This window comes from Triplophysa rosa, linkage group LG24 (genome assembly GCF_024868665.1).
Source record: "Triplophysa rosa linkage group LG24, Trosa_1v2, whole genome shotgun sequence".
Classification (NCBI taxonomy): Eukaryota; Metazoa; Chordata; class Actinopteri; order Cypriniformes; family Nemacheilidae; genus Triplophysa; species Triplophysa rosa.
The window spans coordinates 13,967,624-13,983,630 of NC_079913.1; the positions used below are offsets into that span (position 1 = coordinate 13,967,624).

The following is a 16,007-nucleotide window of genomic DNA, read 5'->3' on the forward strand; positions in this document are numbered from 1 at the left end:
TCTGTTTTTAAAAACGACTTAAATATCCTAATTTAACCAAGGCCTAGTCCTGGTTTAAACTAATCCCTGTCCGGGACACAGCCCCACTGTGTGCAGTTTCAGACGAAGATCTGGAGATGACAACAGGAAAAGACATGTAGACAAATTACAGTAACAGGACATTCCTGCACATCATGTTTTAATTGTTTTTTATTGTGATAGCTGTATTTTTTAGTTATTATTACTTAATCAAATCAACCCAACTGGAGTTTCATTGATATTAATTGGAATGCACAATAAAAATTAGATATAAAAATCTAAACATATTTGTTTTTGCAAATAAATTCTTTAATTTAATTCAATTTAAATAAATGTTGCATACTTTTCAAGTGATTCTCTCTGGTTTCAAACGCTATGTTTTTCAAAGCAATTTAGCTCTTGCAGAAAATGAACTTGCCCGTATTGATTTTACTCTAAAACATTAAATACATTTACATTTATTCATTTGGCAGACGCTTTTATCCAAAGCGACTTACAAGTAGGAGAACTTATAAACATTTTGTCAACACGCTATACAGTACCGTTAGTTTACAAGCAAATTGTGTGCATTTAGTATTCTTACATCTTTTCATTACCTGCTGGTGTTTTACAATGCGTGTGTGTCTGTTGTGTTGCTTTCTTGATGTTGTCTGGGCAAAAGAGCTCGTGTGCAAACAGGTTCCAGGCTTTTACAGCCCCTGTCAGACGAAATTAGGGCAGGTCTCTTTGAAACAGGCACTGAGAATATTCAAGCCACAGCGATGCAGATGTTCACTCTTGTTCCCTGTGTGTGTAAATGTGTGTCCAACTCTGTACAACTGCTCGTACTGTAAAGCTTAGTATATCTGTCATGATTCTGCCTCATCATGTCATGTCTTTCTTGGTCTTGTGACAGGATCATGTTAGAACCTCTTGTTTGGTGTGGAGAGAAGCACATTATTGTCTGTTAGGACATAGTGTGCGTTCTCTCCTGTCTCGTCTTTGGCCCCGCCCTTTTCGTTTCCTCGTTTAGCTTTCCATTATTGTTTCATCCCTGACACCTGTCCCTTGTTAATTATCGTTTGTTAGTTCCCCTATATTATGCCCTTGTGTCTTTTGTCCTGTGCTCGTTTGTTTTGTACCATTTGTTCTTTTGCCGCCGTGTCTCTCATGACGTTGCGTCTTGTTCCGACCTGTGAAAAGATCTAAGTCTAGTCTAGTGTAAGATTTGTCAGTGTTGTTTTAGTCCAGTTGTAGTTAGTTTACGTTCCTGTTTGCCTGTTATTTTATTTCCCCTTGTCATTGTTGTTTTACCCCCTCGTGGGTCTTTTGTTTTGTTAAATAAATCCTTGTTGTGTTAACCCCTTAACCACTGCCTGCATCTGGGTTCTCTTCCTGTGCATCGATCCTGACTATCAGCAATGTGACTGGGTCACAGACCTCTGAATTACATCTTAAGCTGTAAGGCAAACTAACACTTTTGTGGTGCTCTGAATTTTAGCATTCTGGCACTCATCCCTTGAAACTTCAAAGTTTGTGGCATTTTTGAAAGTTTTACGTCAGACTTTCCATGGTTCCAGGTTTTGAGCTGCTGGAGTGAAACGCTTGTGTTTGGAATGTGAAGGCATCTCACTTTCTCAGAGCAGTTTGAATCTAGTTCAGTGAGATGTTGTAGTCTCTGAGGAGCCCTTATCCAGGTCACTACAGGAAAAGCCAAAGCCAAAAGGAATCGCCTGGGATTTCACAAGGTCTGAGGACAACCCAGCAGACGGGGGAGATACATTTTTGTTTTGCTTTGTTTTGACCATCTGTCATGTCTCTGTGACACTTTTACCATCCTCACTTATTGATCTGCTAAGATACACCCTGCTCTGCCCTACACGGCTTCCAGAATACTGTATGTCCTCTCCTCTGTTTTCTCCTTTCCTCTCATTGTCTCCTCTAATTTTCTCCAAAGTTACCTTTTGCCGCAATACCCGAGACACGAAGCACAGAAAATCCCATGCTAAATTGGTTATGGCTTTTTCATGTAATTAGTTACTGTATGACTAACTGTTCTGTCGCAGTCGTCTAGCTACTTTCTTTTGACACAGATCCAATTTATTTCTCAGCCTGGACCCGACGACAGCTAGGTGAGGTCCCGAGGGGCCATCAGAGCCCAGCATGTCGCCAAGGCAACGCTGTCATAGGACCAATCAGAAGAGCCGGTTAGCTGTGCTTGTTAAAACGATTATTAAAGTGATATCTAATTAGAAAATAGTTGAAGCAGGGAGAAAAAAATATATCCATATGTTCTTATATAAGATATCTCAAATCTATAATTTAGAGAGGATACTGGGCAGCTGTCAATCAAGGCAGCAGACATCATTATTGGCAGTTAGTTGTCAGGGTAACTGCCTCCAGCTTCACTCTCGGCCCATAGGGAGTTTGGGCTGTGCTGAAGGCAGCCGTACACAGCAGACCTGTCGTGTTTTTTTCTCTCTGCCTGTCTCTCTCACTTCATCATCCCTTTGTTGTTTCTGAACAGCTTTTAAATGATGCCATCTACAGTAATTATACAACTGTGTTTGTGTTATTTATTAGTTGCCTCAAGTCTCATCCGTTCCTTTTAATTGGCTTTAAAGGGGAAGTTCATCCAAACAAACAAAATTCTCTCTTTATTTTTGTTGTGTCCATTATACAAGTAGTTCCAAACCTGTATTATTTTGGTAACACTTAGTGTTAGTGTTCATGATTTAGAGTAATTACTTAATTAAATATGTAGTAATAAGTGTTGTAATAACATGCCGGAAAATGTTCTTAACATGTTACTAAGTTAAGGTATCACTGTACTTACAGATTGTAATTATGTACATGTAATATACTTTTAGGTCTGTAACAAACATATATAACAGGAATTTTTGGTTCACACTTTAGATTAGGGTTTCACTTTTAACTATTAACTACAACTTTTGCATCTATCAAGTACAACTTACTGCTTATAAGGAAGCTGTTAAGTTTAGGCATCGGCTAGGTCTGGTATTGGATATTAAGGGATGTAGAATATGCACGCAGAATAAGGAATTAATATATGCCTTATAGTAGGGCTGGGACGATATATCGTGTAATTTTTATGCTCAGTTTCTCAATGGATTACGGTTAAACGCCGCCACATCCGAAAGCCAGAGGGCGCTCTCGAATAGGCGTATACGGACGCAACATTAGTATACGCATGTCCGAATCTCACGAGAAATTCTCCACCACCCGGATATTTCTCGCCTACTGTTTTATGAATACTGACGGATCGGACATACTATTCGTTCACCTACTACTTTTTGCCTACTATATAGCAAGGAAGTATGCCATTTCGAATGCAGCCGTAATGATTTTAGATCGAGCAGTACTTCCTACTGATCAAAGAGCCGTAGTTCACGGAAGAGCTGTGCATAAAACAGAATCGAAGCCTTTGCGATTTCAGAATCGACATAGACAGGTATAATTAGTGTGAATCGCGATGTATATCGTCACAGGCCTACTTTATAGGTACTACTAAACCGCCAATATCCTAGTAGTATGCATGCTAAAATAGTAAAAAAATAGCTAAAAAGTTAATAGTGAGAGCCTTAAACTAGAGTATTTTGTTAAAATTGATAGCTGTGTAACTGACAGCAGACGCCTGTTGCATGTACTAGATATTGTTATTACAATTATTCTAGTCGGTTAATCAGTACATTATTAAGTAATTGCTCTTTATTACAGACACCGTAAAATATAGTGTTTTCATACCTCTGTGGAAACGTTGTGTTGAGAGACAGACTGTGGACCTGTCTTTACACGCTACGGCGCTGAGCCGTATCACGACCTCCAGCAGAGCGACACTGACTAGACTAGCGAGTCACAAGTGAGCGCTACTGCGAGACGTAATCTTCCAGTGGGATCAGTACTAGTAGCATACTGAGAGGCTTGTACCGACGGCCATCACGGGTGGTGGCGTTCGTTTCTATTAGCGAGACATCATCCGGCGCCGTAAGAACACTGGGGAAACACTGCTCTCCTCGTTGAAGAGTGTGTTACGGAGGCCACATCCTACCACAAGGGGAGGTTACATGTGGAGACACCAACATGGTCTCACCAGTGCGGAGAACAACATGTGAGAAATTGTTTCAGCCCGAATGGGGCGACAGAACCCAGGTGGTGTAATCCACCGGATTCACCAACAGGGGAACCAAGAGTGAGGAATTCAACATACGGGACGACCCTGCAGGGGAGTCACTATATATGGGGCAACAGTCCTAGTATAGGGGTCCACCTGAGCAGGGGCGACTCTACCAGTACTGGACTTAGTTCTAACAGACTGCTCCGCCCGGTCTGTTACCATAATGCCAATGCTTAGTGATGGATGGAATGCATATACTTCACCCTAAGTTGGGAAGTAGGGAGGCTAAGATAGCTCACTAGACTCGCCTGGAGAGGGGAGAAGGCGCTTTCACAGGTGTACGCCCAAACCAGTTTCTGGCCTTATACGCCGGCAGCGTGTAAGACACGGGCTGACACTGGTTGCATGCGGAGGTTGTAAACCCCTGCGAAGGTACTGGGTGTAGCCCAACCCGCAGTGCTACATATGTCTGCCAGAGAGGCGCCCTGAGCCAGTGCCCACGAGGAGGCCATACTCCGAGTGGAGTGGGCTCTCACTGCAAGCGGGCACGGGCGATCTTGGGACTGGTATGCCAAGTTATGGCATCCGCAATCCAGTGCGCCAATCTCTGTTTGCGGACAGCCCCCCTGGTGATGTCCCCCATAACAGACAAAGAGATGCTCAGAGCTTCTAAATCTCTGCGTGCGGTCCAAGTAGGGGCGCAGTGCGCGTACTGGACACAACACGTTGGAGGTTGGGTCTTCCTCCCTAGAGGGGAGCGCCTGCGGGTTCACCACCTGGTCCCGGAAGGGAGTGGTGGGAACGTTGGGCACATAACCGGGCCGGGGTCTCAGGATAACGCGACAACTACCGGGCCCAAATTCTAGGCACCCATGGGACACGAAAAATGTCTGGAGGTCCCCCACCCTCTTGATAGAAGCGAGCGCCATCAAGAGTGCCATCTGTAAGACCACATTAAGGTCCCTAAGGTGTGGCTACATACACTTTCAACGCGGATGGGGAGAGGTTACTCTCTAGTCTCCTTGTAGGAAGGCCAACGCTGACCCGATTGAGCAATTCTGTGGGTTCTCCCCGCGAGAAGAACACCAGGATGAGAAGAACACCAGGACGCCACTTATAAGCTTATAGACGCCTAGTGGCGGGCTCTAGCCTGCAGTATGGTCTCTCTGACCGTCGGCGGCAAGTCTCCTCGTCCCGTCCAGGGGCCAGACCTGGAGATTCCACAGGCCTGGCTTGGGGTGCCACACCATGCCCTTCCCCTGCGACAGAAGGTCCTTCGTCAGGGGAATCGGCCAAGGGGGAACTGTTGTCATCTGAAAACCAAGTCTGGTTGAGCCAGTAAGGTGCAACTAGCAGTACTTGATGTCCCTCTTCCCTGACTTTGCACAGGACCTGTGCCAGGAGGCTCACTGGGGGGAAGGCATACTTCTGCTTGTCCCGCGGCCAGCTGTGTGATAAGGCATCCATGCTGAGGGGTCCCTCGGTGAGGGAGTACCAAAGCAGGCAATGGGTGGAGTCCGGGGAGGCAAGCAGGTCCACCTGCTCCTGGCCGAACCGCTCAACCAAGGCGGCTCCGCGTATGCCACGGTGACGCCACGGCAGCCGTGTTGTCCGACCGGACCAGCACGTGTTTGTCCTGCACGAGGGGCCGGAGCCTCCTGAGTGCCGAAAGCACAGCCAGCAATTCCAGGCAGTTGATGTGCCACCGCAGCCGGGGACCCGTTACACACTGCACCCCACCCCTGCAGGGAGGCGTCTGTCGTGACCACGACGCGCCTCGAAACCTGCCCGAGCGGAACCCCTGTTACTCTCAATCCCCCTGGCTCATCCCGTCAGGGCCACTCTGTCTCCTAGGCAGGTTCCCAATGGGGTAGAAGCCCTCTCCCGCGGGCTCTGCATCTCTGGCGCGCCATCGCTTGGAGGGCCCCAGTACCACGTTATGACAGAAAGTTTGTCCCCATCCCATTGTCGAGTCTGCCCGCTGCTCGGGAAGCAGATGGAATTGCGGCTACATTCCGAAGAACGTAGCCAACCATGACCGCAACACCTTAATGAACGAGCCCTGCCACTGCATGCTGGACCCCCAACATGCAATACAGGTGTCGTGCCCATCTGACCCGGGGATGAACACAGCTGCGAGACATGCCCGAAGACAGCGCAGACTGTAAGAGAAATTTGCTCTTTCAGAAATATCTGCAGCTTGCTGCCGAGACGCCCAGGGGAAGTCCGCTACAGAGAGGGAGAAATCCACTGCTTCTCATCGTAAATCCAGCAGTCTGGGAGGATCTCAAAGAGATGGAGCGCTTGACATGTACGTCATGCAGGTTCAAAGGATGAGTGAATGGCCACCGCCACCTCCCTTTTATACCTATATGCACGGGGCGGGGACTGGCGTGCGTGTGCCATTCACCAAAGCCCATTAGCGTTTTAAATTCCTCTCGGAGATGATAGGTTCTCAAGATCAAACCCTAGTCTGTCTCTCAACACAACGTCGAGAGACCGACTGAAGGGGAAATATAGATATAAGGAAGGATAATACATGGTGCTGTTTTCCATACAATTAAGTCGAGGATGAGAAGGGACTACAAAGTTGACCAAAAAAGCACACAAGAAACCCTTAAAGAAGCCACATGAGTTTCACATACTGTATGTATTATCACGTGGTCACCTGTGAAACATATGGTTTTGGAACATTTTCACTTGAATATACCAGCAAGTTTTATGGTGCTTATTTAACATTTTCTTAAGCTTGGCAGCCCTTAATCATTGGAATCATGGAAAAGCGCAGCATCAAACTTGTGATAAGGTTATCTCTTTGTGTACAATGAAAGAAAACAATTATATTATCTTGTCTTCTTTCCAACATGACATTACAGGGAGTCATTTCTGACAGAATGTTCATGATTTGATTTGTTATTTCTTTTATGAGGACAATGTTTGGCAGACACTACCATTTTATAGTTCTGATTTTGTACTGTTATTTTTAATGGTAGATATTTGTAATTGGTTAGTCTGACAACATTAGAAACAGGCTGTATTTTTCAGTTCGCGAACTTGTCATAAGCAGAAGCATGTAAACGGTGAAGGCGGAAATGAAAGCTATGAAGCCGAGCCAAATTTTGTAGCTATTAATGTCTTTAGGTAGACAGGTGTATAATGAATTTTATCTTTGAAAGTTTCAATGTGCTTCTTCAGACATCACAGCTATTTTAACATGGCAGAAGTACCCTCAAGTATCATGATGTTTAAGCACCAATTCTACATGACATTGACTACAGTATTATCTAATACAGTCACTGTACTACGGTACAGCTATACCACAAATTGTGTGTCCTTGGAAAACAGCTCACAATTTGTTCCATCAAACAAATACAAAATATAACTGTATTCCCTATAAAATTACTGTAAATTATAAAACTACTCTACTTTTACTAAACTATGCTGTATTTATTACAAGCTATTCCGTGACTGGTTAAATTAAACGTGGGCTGCAGAAGCGCTTTTTTATAACTCTGAGGTCAAGTTATTTGCTGTGTGGAAGCAGTGGTAATAGTACTGTGACAGAAATGAAGACAAACACAGTTAAGTGAAAGTGCCAGGAGAGGCATTTATTGAATTGGCAAAAACAAAATGTGAGAAGTCACAGTGACAGGGAACTTGTCTGAGCTTTAAGTGAGTGGCTGTTCAGCTGGGATAACACAATATCTGACGGTTATGGAACAGGTTTCAGGCAGGGCTGGAATGCTGGGTTATCTCCTCAGAGCTTTTGATTTCTTTGCCACCTTTATGGTTTCCAAGTCACTCACTTGTGTATTTGGATTTCACTCCGTTGTGATGCAGAATGTTGCTTTAGTTAAGAAAGACATGTTCTTGGATCAGCATTATTTGTTGATTCTGGAACAGCAGTCCTATCAAACAGTAGGTTGTTCAAGCCTATAACCTAACTCTAAAACTGCTAGAAATGTTATTCAAGAACAGTGGCAGCGCTAGGGCGGAGGGCTTGCTGGGGCTACAGCCCCGTCAGAAAACTGCTTAGCCCCGGCAAAGCACCCCCAAGGATTTTCTAATATCTTTTACAGGGTGTCTATTTAACGTTACCCTGATTGCAAATAGCCTTGTAGGCTATGTACACTAACTCTGCCCACCAGTTTCTGATTGGAATAGAGAAGATGTAAGAATGACGCTGGCCAACTAGCGTCTCCAGTGGCGTAGCGAGTAAAGCCTATTTTGACTACTTTTTGAAACTTTTTCCCCATCACATATCAGATCATTAAGCCATTTATTCTTAATAAAATGAAAAAAGATTGAAAAGTGGCTAACGAATAGTCCCATTGATATTTTATTTACTTTATTGATTTTAATGTAATTACAAACAAGCTGATAACATCCAAAATAAAAAATGTATTTTTGAATAATGTTTGATTGGCATCTGTTATAGCCCGTGAGTTTGTGGTTAGCTATCCAGTCAAACTTTTCCAGTACTTTAGTGTAAGAAAATGTGTCTTTTGGATAGCAGCGAACTCAATAAAACATTACTTAAAACAAATCGTATTGATCTGGAAGAGAAACTCTCCATCTTACCGCAGAGAGCAGCTCAAGAGCAGGTAAACCGGATTGTCAAATCAGATGTTTTGTTGTTTTTGTACGTGGAGTGCTATCTTAGTTTACATTATAGTTACAGAATTGTAAAACGACAACAGAGTATATGGAGTTCTGGCCAATTGTGAATATATTCATGTTGAATACATTCATGTTGTATAGCTAAGGCATTTATTTATTCAATAATTTTATTAGCACACCCTCTAAACTGTTAATCCCCTCTAGCACCCCCGAGGAAAATGTTCTGGCGCCACCCCTGTTCAAGAAAAAGTGTTTTGGTTCAAGAAGATGTCCTAGATGGGTACTTGGTTCTAAACCTTTCTTCCCTTTCTTCCTTGAACAGAAAGTAGTTATAGATGCTATATAGAACTTTTCACGGTTGATTTTCATAGTTTGTAAAATAACAGCAACTAGAGAATCGCTAGGTTTGTTATGACATGTCATGGGTGAATAAATAACATGTTCAATTTGAAGTGAACTATTCTTTTACGTTTTCATTTAAAATAGATTATTCAGTAACATTATTTGCACCACAAATAAAACTCAAAATAAATCTCCCCAAGCAATTCCAGTTCAACAAACACAGCTGAAGAAACTGGTCAGCAGCAGGTGGAAACACAAGCAAACCAGCATGGAAAAACAACAAATCTAGGCGCTGGCTTTAACCAGCTGACAAGAGCTGAAAAATCCTTTACAAACTAACAAACCAAGCTAGCTCGACCAAGCGAAGCATGTTTTTTTAGCAGGAATCTGGGTGGACAGCTATGCTTCAGCAAGACTAGAGGTTTCCAGTCATATTTAGCAGCTGTTTACAGTTTGTGTTGAACTATGCTCCCATGACAGCTTCTTTGGCAAAAGTCTGAACCTTCCATTCTGGGCTGTTACCTCAGAGTCTGATGTTTGTATGTGTAGAACAGTCCTTTCATTGTTTATGCTTATGTTTATGACTCCTATGTTTATGACTCTTCTGTTTTGTAATAATATAATCTTTTATCACACTGTCTTAGTTCCTCTGTCACACCCTCCACTCATCTCCCTGTAAATTGACGCATCAGGAAACCGTAGCAGGTCCACTGTACTGTGACTGTTCTTTAATTAAAAGCCTTTTCTCTGGGAATTCAGACAGCTGTGCTTCTGACGAACTGATTCCCTCGCTGCTTTCCACACGGATGATTGCCATGCGTCTATGCAGGTGATTAAAACATGTTGCCCGTCCCTGCTGACCAGCGCTCAACCTAATGAGACCATCCAAGCACCAGATTGAAACGAACATCTATGCTGTATGTTCATGACAAAACATGTTCCTGCACTCTTTAGAACCTTAATGCTAACTCTAACTAGAACAAGTCAAATAGCAGCTAAATGTACACCTGTGATTGCAGCGTTGCCTAGAAGTCATTACAGTTTTGTGTTGTGCAATTCTCAATGACAACTTCTTTATCTTGACTTGGTTAGGATATAGACCGTTAAAAAGATGGACGACACTTCACCATTCACTTCCACTGTGGAAAACTGTAGCCAAAATGTCAGAGATATGGTCGCTAATATATTGCGCCAATGACGTCATTTGATGTCAGAGTCTGCGCAGTAGTTAGCGCAAGGTGGACCGCGCTAGCAAGATCCAGCCCATATTCCCCAGTGACTTAATCGTAAATGAAGAAATCATGTTACCACGCCCCTATTCATAACATCTTATAACTAACTAAAACCAAACTTATTAGAAAAACGAACACTTGAACTCAAACACATACATCAAGAACCAACTAAAATGACAGAAACCCTCTTTGGCAAAAATATATTTGTAGTGCAATTTTGTTTTTTTAGTTTGGTGTGATTCCTGTTTGTTTACATGGAGAGCGGGGTTTATGACCTATACTGCAGCCAGCCACCAGGGGGCGATCAAATTGCTTTGGCTTCACTTTTGAGGACATGTGCGTGCCTGGTTAGGACACGTTTTTTTACTGAGTTTAGCCTGATCTCACTGAAATTCGTAACTATTTTACAGGGTGGTAATTTGTATGAATTCGTATCATGTGAATGGGACAAAAAATGTATGATTAGTAGAAAAATAAATACTAAAGCTATACTGTCACTGACATCAAAGCAAAGCATACTAAAACGCACAAGTGAGATCAAATTAATTCATACGAATTAGCCCCTTTAAATAAGTAACGTGATTGTGTTGCTGTTTTTTATGTTTCTTTATCGCTTGCACAAAGGCTAATTCAGACTAAAACAAACACCAACAAACTCCAATGCCAGTAAACACACACATTCTAAATTCTCATTGACATTAATCCAACAAACTCCAACAAGCGTGTTTGTTGGAGTTTGTTGGATCAGTGTGAATTAGCCTTCAGAGGAACTTACTTGCATGAGTAAGTAACACAGTTTGCACCAGTGGTTCTCAAACCGGGGGGCCCCAAGATGGATCCAGGGGGGCCACAGATTTTGTGGTATTTTATGAAATATAGTAATTTATCATAAATTTTATGCATCATACATCAATAAAATAAGCCCACCAACCAAAAAAATTGTTGTTTCAGCATTGTAGAACTGAATATGTTTTTGGTTTAATTAAAATCCTACATATTTATGAGTCTTTATTTGGGGGAGCCACAAAAAGATGCACCCTACACTAAGGGGGCCCTACAACTAAAAAGTTTGAGAACCACTGGTTTACACATTTCTAGCCTTGCATGCTATTATTATGCATTAAAGGATGAGTCTGGGAAGATCTCCTACCTTGAAAAATCATGTTTACCACGTTGATTATTACCGCACTCTGTTATTATTAAAATCTGAAGCCAGTTGTTCATAGTCTGACACATCGGAATGAAGGAGTGGGGACAATTATGTATATTTTATGTTTATTTATTAATTATGTTAATTATGTTATAATTATGTTAATTATGACAATTATGTGTTTATTTATGTACTGTATATTATGATGTACATCGCTGGCTAAAACTACTTCACTGAAAGGGTGCACAGACTGAGCACTTGGCAGTTATTCAAGGAGACAGCTTAGATGTTTTCTGAGAGAGAGGGAGGGAGTGGGTGGGTGTAAACTGTGAACTGCCGGGAATGTCACGTTTTCCTAAGTGCTTTTTACACAGGGATTCCTAACATGTGACAAACATCTCACCCCCGCTTTCGGCTTTCATATCTCTCTTTCTCTCTCTGGCACTCCTCACTGTAGCTCCGAGGGGCTGCATCTGTCTGTATCCTATCAGCAGATGAAATAGATGACTGTCTCACAGTGAGCTCCATTATCCTCCTACTCCCACTTGCCCTGTTATTTACACTCTGTCCGGAGTTAATGCTGCATTTTTGATGCCACCCAGTCAACTGCGGGGTTAGAAACCTTAGCAGTGTTTCCCTAAAAAAGATCAGGACCACCACGCTATTATTTGCTATATCTTTGGTGTCTACATCAAGATTTTGTCAATGTGACCAACTTATGTCACACACTTGGGGCAACTTTATTAAATCGATGCGCCACTTTTGCTTGAAGTATTTCATATATTGAGGTATTTCTTATCCAGTAATAAACTATTAATATTGCTTATCAAACTTAAACATGTTCCCCTCTACAGGCAATAAAGAGACATTGAATTTCAGACCATTTGCGCTCTTGATGTGCATATTTTTTTATTAAACAAATGCAGACAGCATGTGCAAAGAAACAACGCTAACAGTGGGCCCAAAACATTCCTCATTCCTCAAAAGTTTTCTCTGTTTTTGTCTTTCACTCGGTTTGCCCTGCTCTCTCCCTCCGTCTTGTCCTTGAGGTGTTTCCCCTCTGTCAGCTTGCCAGGAACATTCACCCAGCCACTTGAAATTACAGCTGAGAGAAAGAGCTGTTTTTATTAATTTATCATTCTTTCTCCTCAGAAAAATCCTTGAAGCATGTGTCAATTTTATTAGCATGTCAGGTGAAAGCTCTTATGCAGGACCCTGAAAGCTCCGGAAACCCAATGATGTAACCCCATGTGTGCAGCTGCCCACATTCAAAGATTAAATGAACATTCTGGGTTCTTTTCAATTTACGCAATTTGAATTAGAAAGAAGTTTTATTGCATTTAAAATGGAATGATGTTGGATGTTTATTTTAGCATGTGACGACCAGTTATCATCTTGAAAATGTAGGATATCCATCTAGTTTTGTGTAAAAATATCTTAAAAGCTTCTGGCAGTCTATTAAAATAATATAAGATATATATATAAGACTCTGCATATAGTATAGATACAAGTGCAAGCAGTGGAAATACATAGCCATTGCTTTATAAAGTTTTTAAAATCCTTCTATAGTTTTGGCTGGTTATGACATTAGTTGAAAGATTGGATTATAACTTTACAGGGTTGATAACCAAGTTAAATACTTAAAAAATGGTTTTATCTTAGAATAACATCACGCTAAAGATTTAGGTTTATTTTTCACATAAACAATAAATCGAATGCGTAGATGCAGTACATAGACAGTAATAATGTTAAAATAAAAATGTCATATTTCGATAGAAAGAGATAGAGCAAGAGAGGGAGTGTGAACGTACATTAAACACTTCACTAACAATCCCAGGGATTTGTCCAGGTTGTCAGGGGATATACTGCACATTTCCACATAAAGTGCAGCCTGTAAGCTCCGCATCAGAAGAACTTTATTTTAGTGATGGGAATCATCCGCAGCCTAGCAACTTGATATTATGATGTTATCTTTGTTACTCTATAATAAATTGTAATTAGAAATTGTGACATGTTGAATAATCATTTTACTTGCATTCAAGGTGGACTTTGCCCGTTGATATTGGCAACCCTTTACAACAGAGTTTGATTCATAAACATTAAGTAATGCATTAGCTAATGTGAATTAACACACTCCTTTGCGAGTCTGGATATTTGACCCAATGCCACAGTAAGCATATGTAGCGTGAAAATAATTTCTCTTTCTAAGTGTTCTGTAATTACCGATTTGCTATAAACTTCTTTCAAAATTTTGATCTGAGTGGTGATAAATAATTTTGGTCACACTATTAATGTTACTGCGAAAACTAAACATGTAAACTATAAATGTGACCCTGGACAACAAAACCAGTCTTAAGTAGAACGGGAACATTTTTAGTAATAGGCAAAAATTTACGATTTTTTCTTTTTGCCAAAAATCATTAGGATATTAAGTAAAGATCATGTTCCATGAAGATATTTTATAAATTTCCTACTGTATATGTATAAAAACTTTATTTTTGTGAGTGGATGGCCTGCTATAGTGCCTCAGATTAACAACTTCAAAGGCGATTTTCTCAATATTTTGATTTTTTTGCACACTCAGATTCCATCTTTGTAAATAGTTGTTGTTCCGCCAGATAGTGTCCTATCCTAACAAACCATATATCAATAGAAAGCTTATTTCTTCAGCTTTCAGATGATGTAAAAATCTCAGTTTCAAAAAATTGACCCTTAAGACTGGTTTTGTCGTCCAGGGTCACAAATATCACACTACTTGCAAAATCATATTTTCCCTCAGTGCTGATCCCTTCATGCACCTGAAACAGAAAACATCTATCCTAAAGCCAAGATTTTATCTGAGTGGACAGGGCAGACTTTCATAAGCCACCACTGACACAATAACTTACCTCACAACCTGCACAGATGCAAAGTTACTTATGCACAGATGTGGGACATCAACTCTTCTATGTTGTGCCTGCTGAGTTTACATTGTGCGTCTACTGTAAATGGGTCATATTCTATAGACTTTTGTAGAATATGTACCCCCGAAGTCCACTTATTGTTGATACACTGTGGCCCGGTTTCACAGACATGGCTTAGCTTAAGCCAGGACTATGCGTTAGTTGAATTAAGATATTTATGTCGCTTTTATAAAAATACCTTAGAAGAATACATTACTGGTGTGCATCTCGAGACAAAACAATGGCACTGATATATTTTAAGACATTTCTGAGCAAGTTATATTCAGTTAAGACAGGTCACATATTCATTTTAGTCTGGGACTAGCCTTAAACCTTGTCTGTGAAACCGGGCCTATATTTTTTCCACTTAAACTGTTATGATTGGTTTTTTACAACTTTTTTCACAGTAGTGCTTCTTTATGGCCCAATTCACATTTCGCGTCTAAAAAAAAGCTGCTTTCTCTCTTCAAATGAGCGCATCAATATTTAAAATAACGAAAAGACACCGAATGTGAATCGGGCCTAAGACTTCTACGTAATGTATCTGGCCTCTGTTATTATTGGATGAACTTTGCATGTTTCTTCACTCTGTTGTTCTTATATGTTTGTATTAGTTTTTATTATCATTTGTAAATGATCTTTTAAGGAATTTATTTCAAATTCAGTTTATTTTAAATTGGGTGGTTATAATATTAATGAACCTTTGACTGTAAGAATTTGTAAGCTTAGTTTCAATGAGTTGTCTGTGTAGACTGGGGAGGGACCTTTAGATTTAGCATTAGATTATATAGGCCACATGCCATATGCAAATATTTAAATGTATTTTTTCTTTTACAGAAATCTTCTCGACATGGACACGTTTTCCAAATCAGATCCAAGTAAGACTATCTTTTATACTTCCAACAAATGTGCTAAATTGAATCTGAATGGGTTCGCATTTCTTATCATGTTTTTTGCGGAATGGCCTCATGTAAGGCTGTATGTTCAACTACCCCTAGCCTTGTTAAGAGGGGACTTTCTTCACAGTCTGAAAGCTTACACAATCAAATGACTCACAGCTTTCTGTTTGCCATTTTATAAATTGATTGTGTGAAGTCAAGCCTCCAGCTTCAGATCTGCATGTGACATGGACCTCAGATATAGAAACACTGTGGGCGGATTTGTTTATTGTCATTATGAGGAAAGACTAAATGCCACGCGTTTGGTCTTCCAAATCAGAGTTATCCAAAATCCATAGTGCAGGTGAGGTGAGCTGTCTCAGAAATGATACGTATACATACCTACTTTGGTTGTTTTATAAGATCGCGTTTCCTACATGATTTATTTAGTGGCCAAGATATTTCTACTCTTATCTCTTTAGTAGAATTTTACGATAACGATAGAGTACAATACAGAGGTTTTTACCTTATCCTTAAAGGAATAGATTAGCCCAAAAATGAAAATTCTCTTTTTACTGGAGATGCTTATTTTGTGTCAAGGATTGGCAGAAGAACCCAAGCGCAGGCAGGCAGTGAAGGGGTTAACAGACAAGACTTTATTTATACAAAAACGCAAAACAAAACACCCTCAATGGGGAAAACAGAACTAAG

The 16,007-nt window shown here is 40.9% G+C and overlaps 1 protein-coding gene across 1 annotated transcript in view; it reads left to right on the forward strand.

Annotated features, from left to right (window-relative positions):
• Positions 1 to 16,007, forward strand: part of LOC130547499 (copine-8) — a 146,820-nt gene that overhangs the window by 25,046 nt on the left and 105,767 nt on the right. Inside the window, exon 3 of the mRNA XM_057323463.1 lies at positions 15,256 to 15,296. Within this exon, the coding sequence (XP_057179446.1) occupies positions 15,256 to 15,296 (41 nt within the window). The remainder of the gene's footprint in view (positions 1 to 15,255; positions 15,297 to 16,007) is intronic.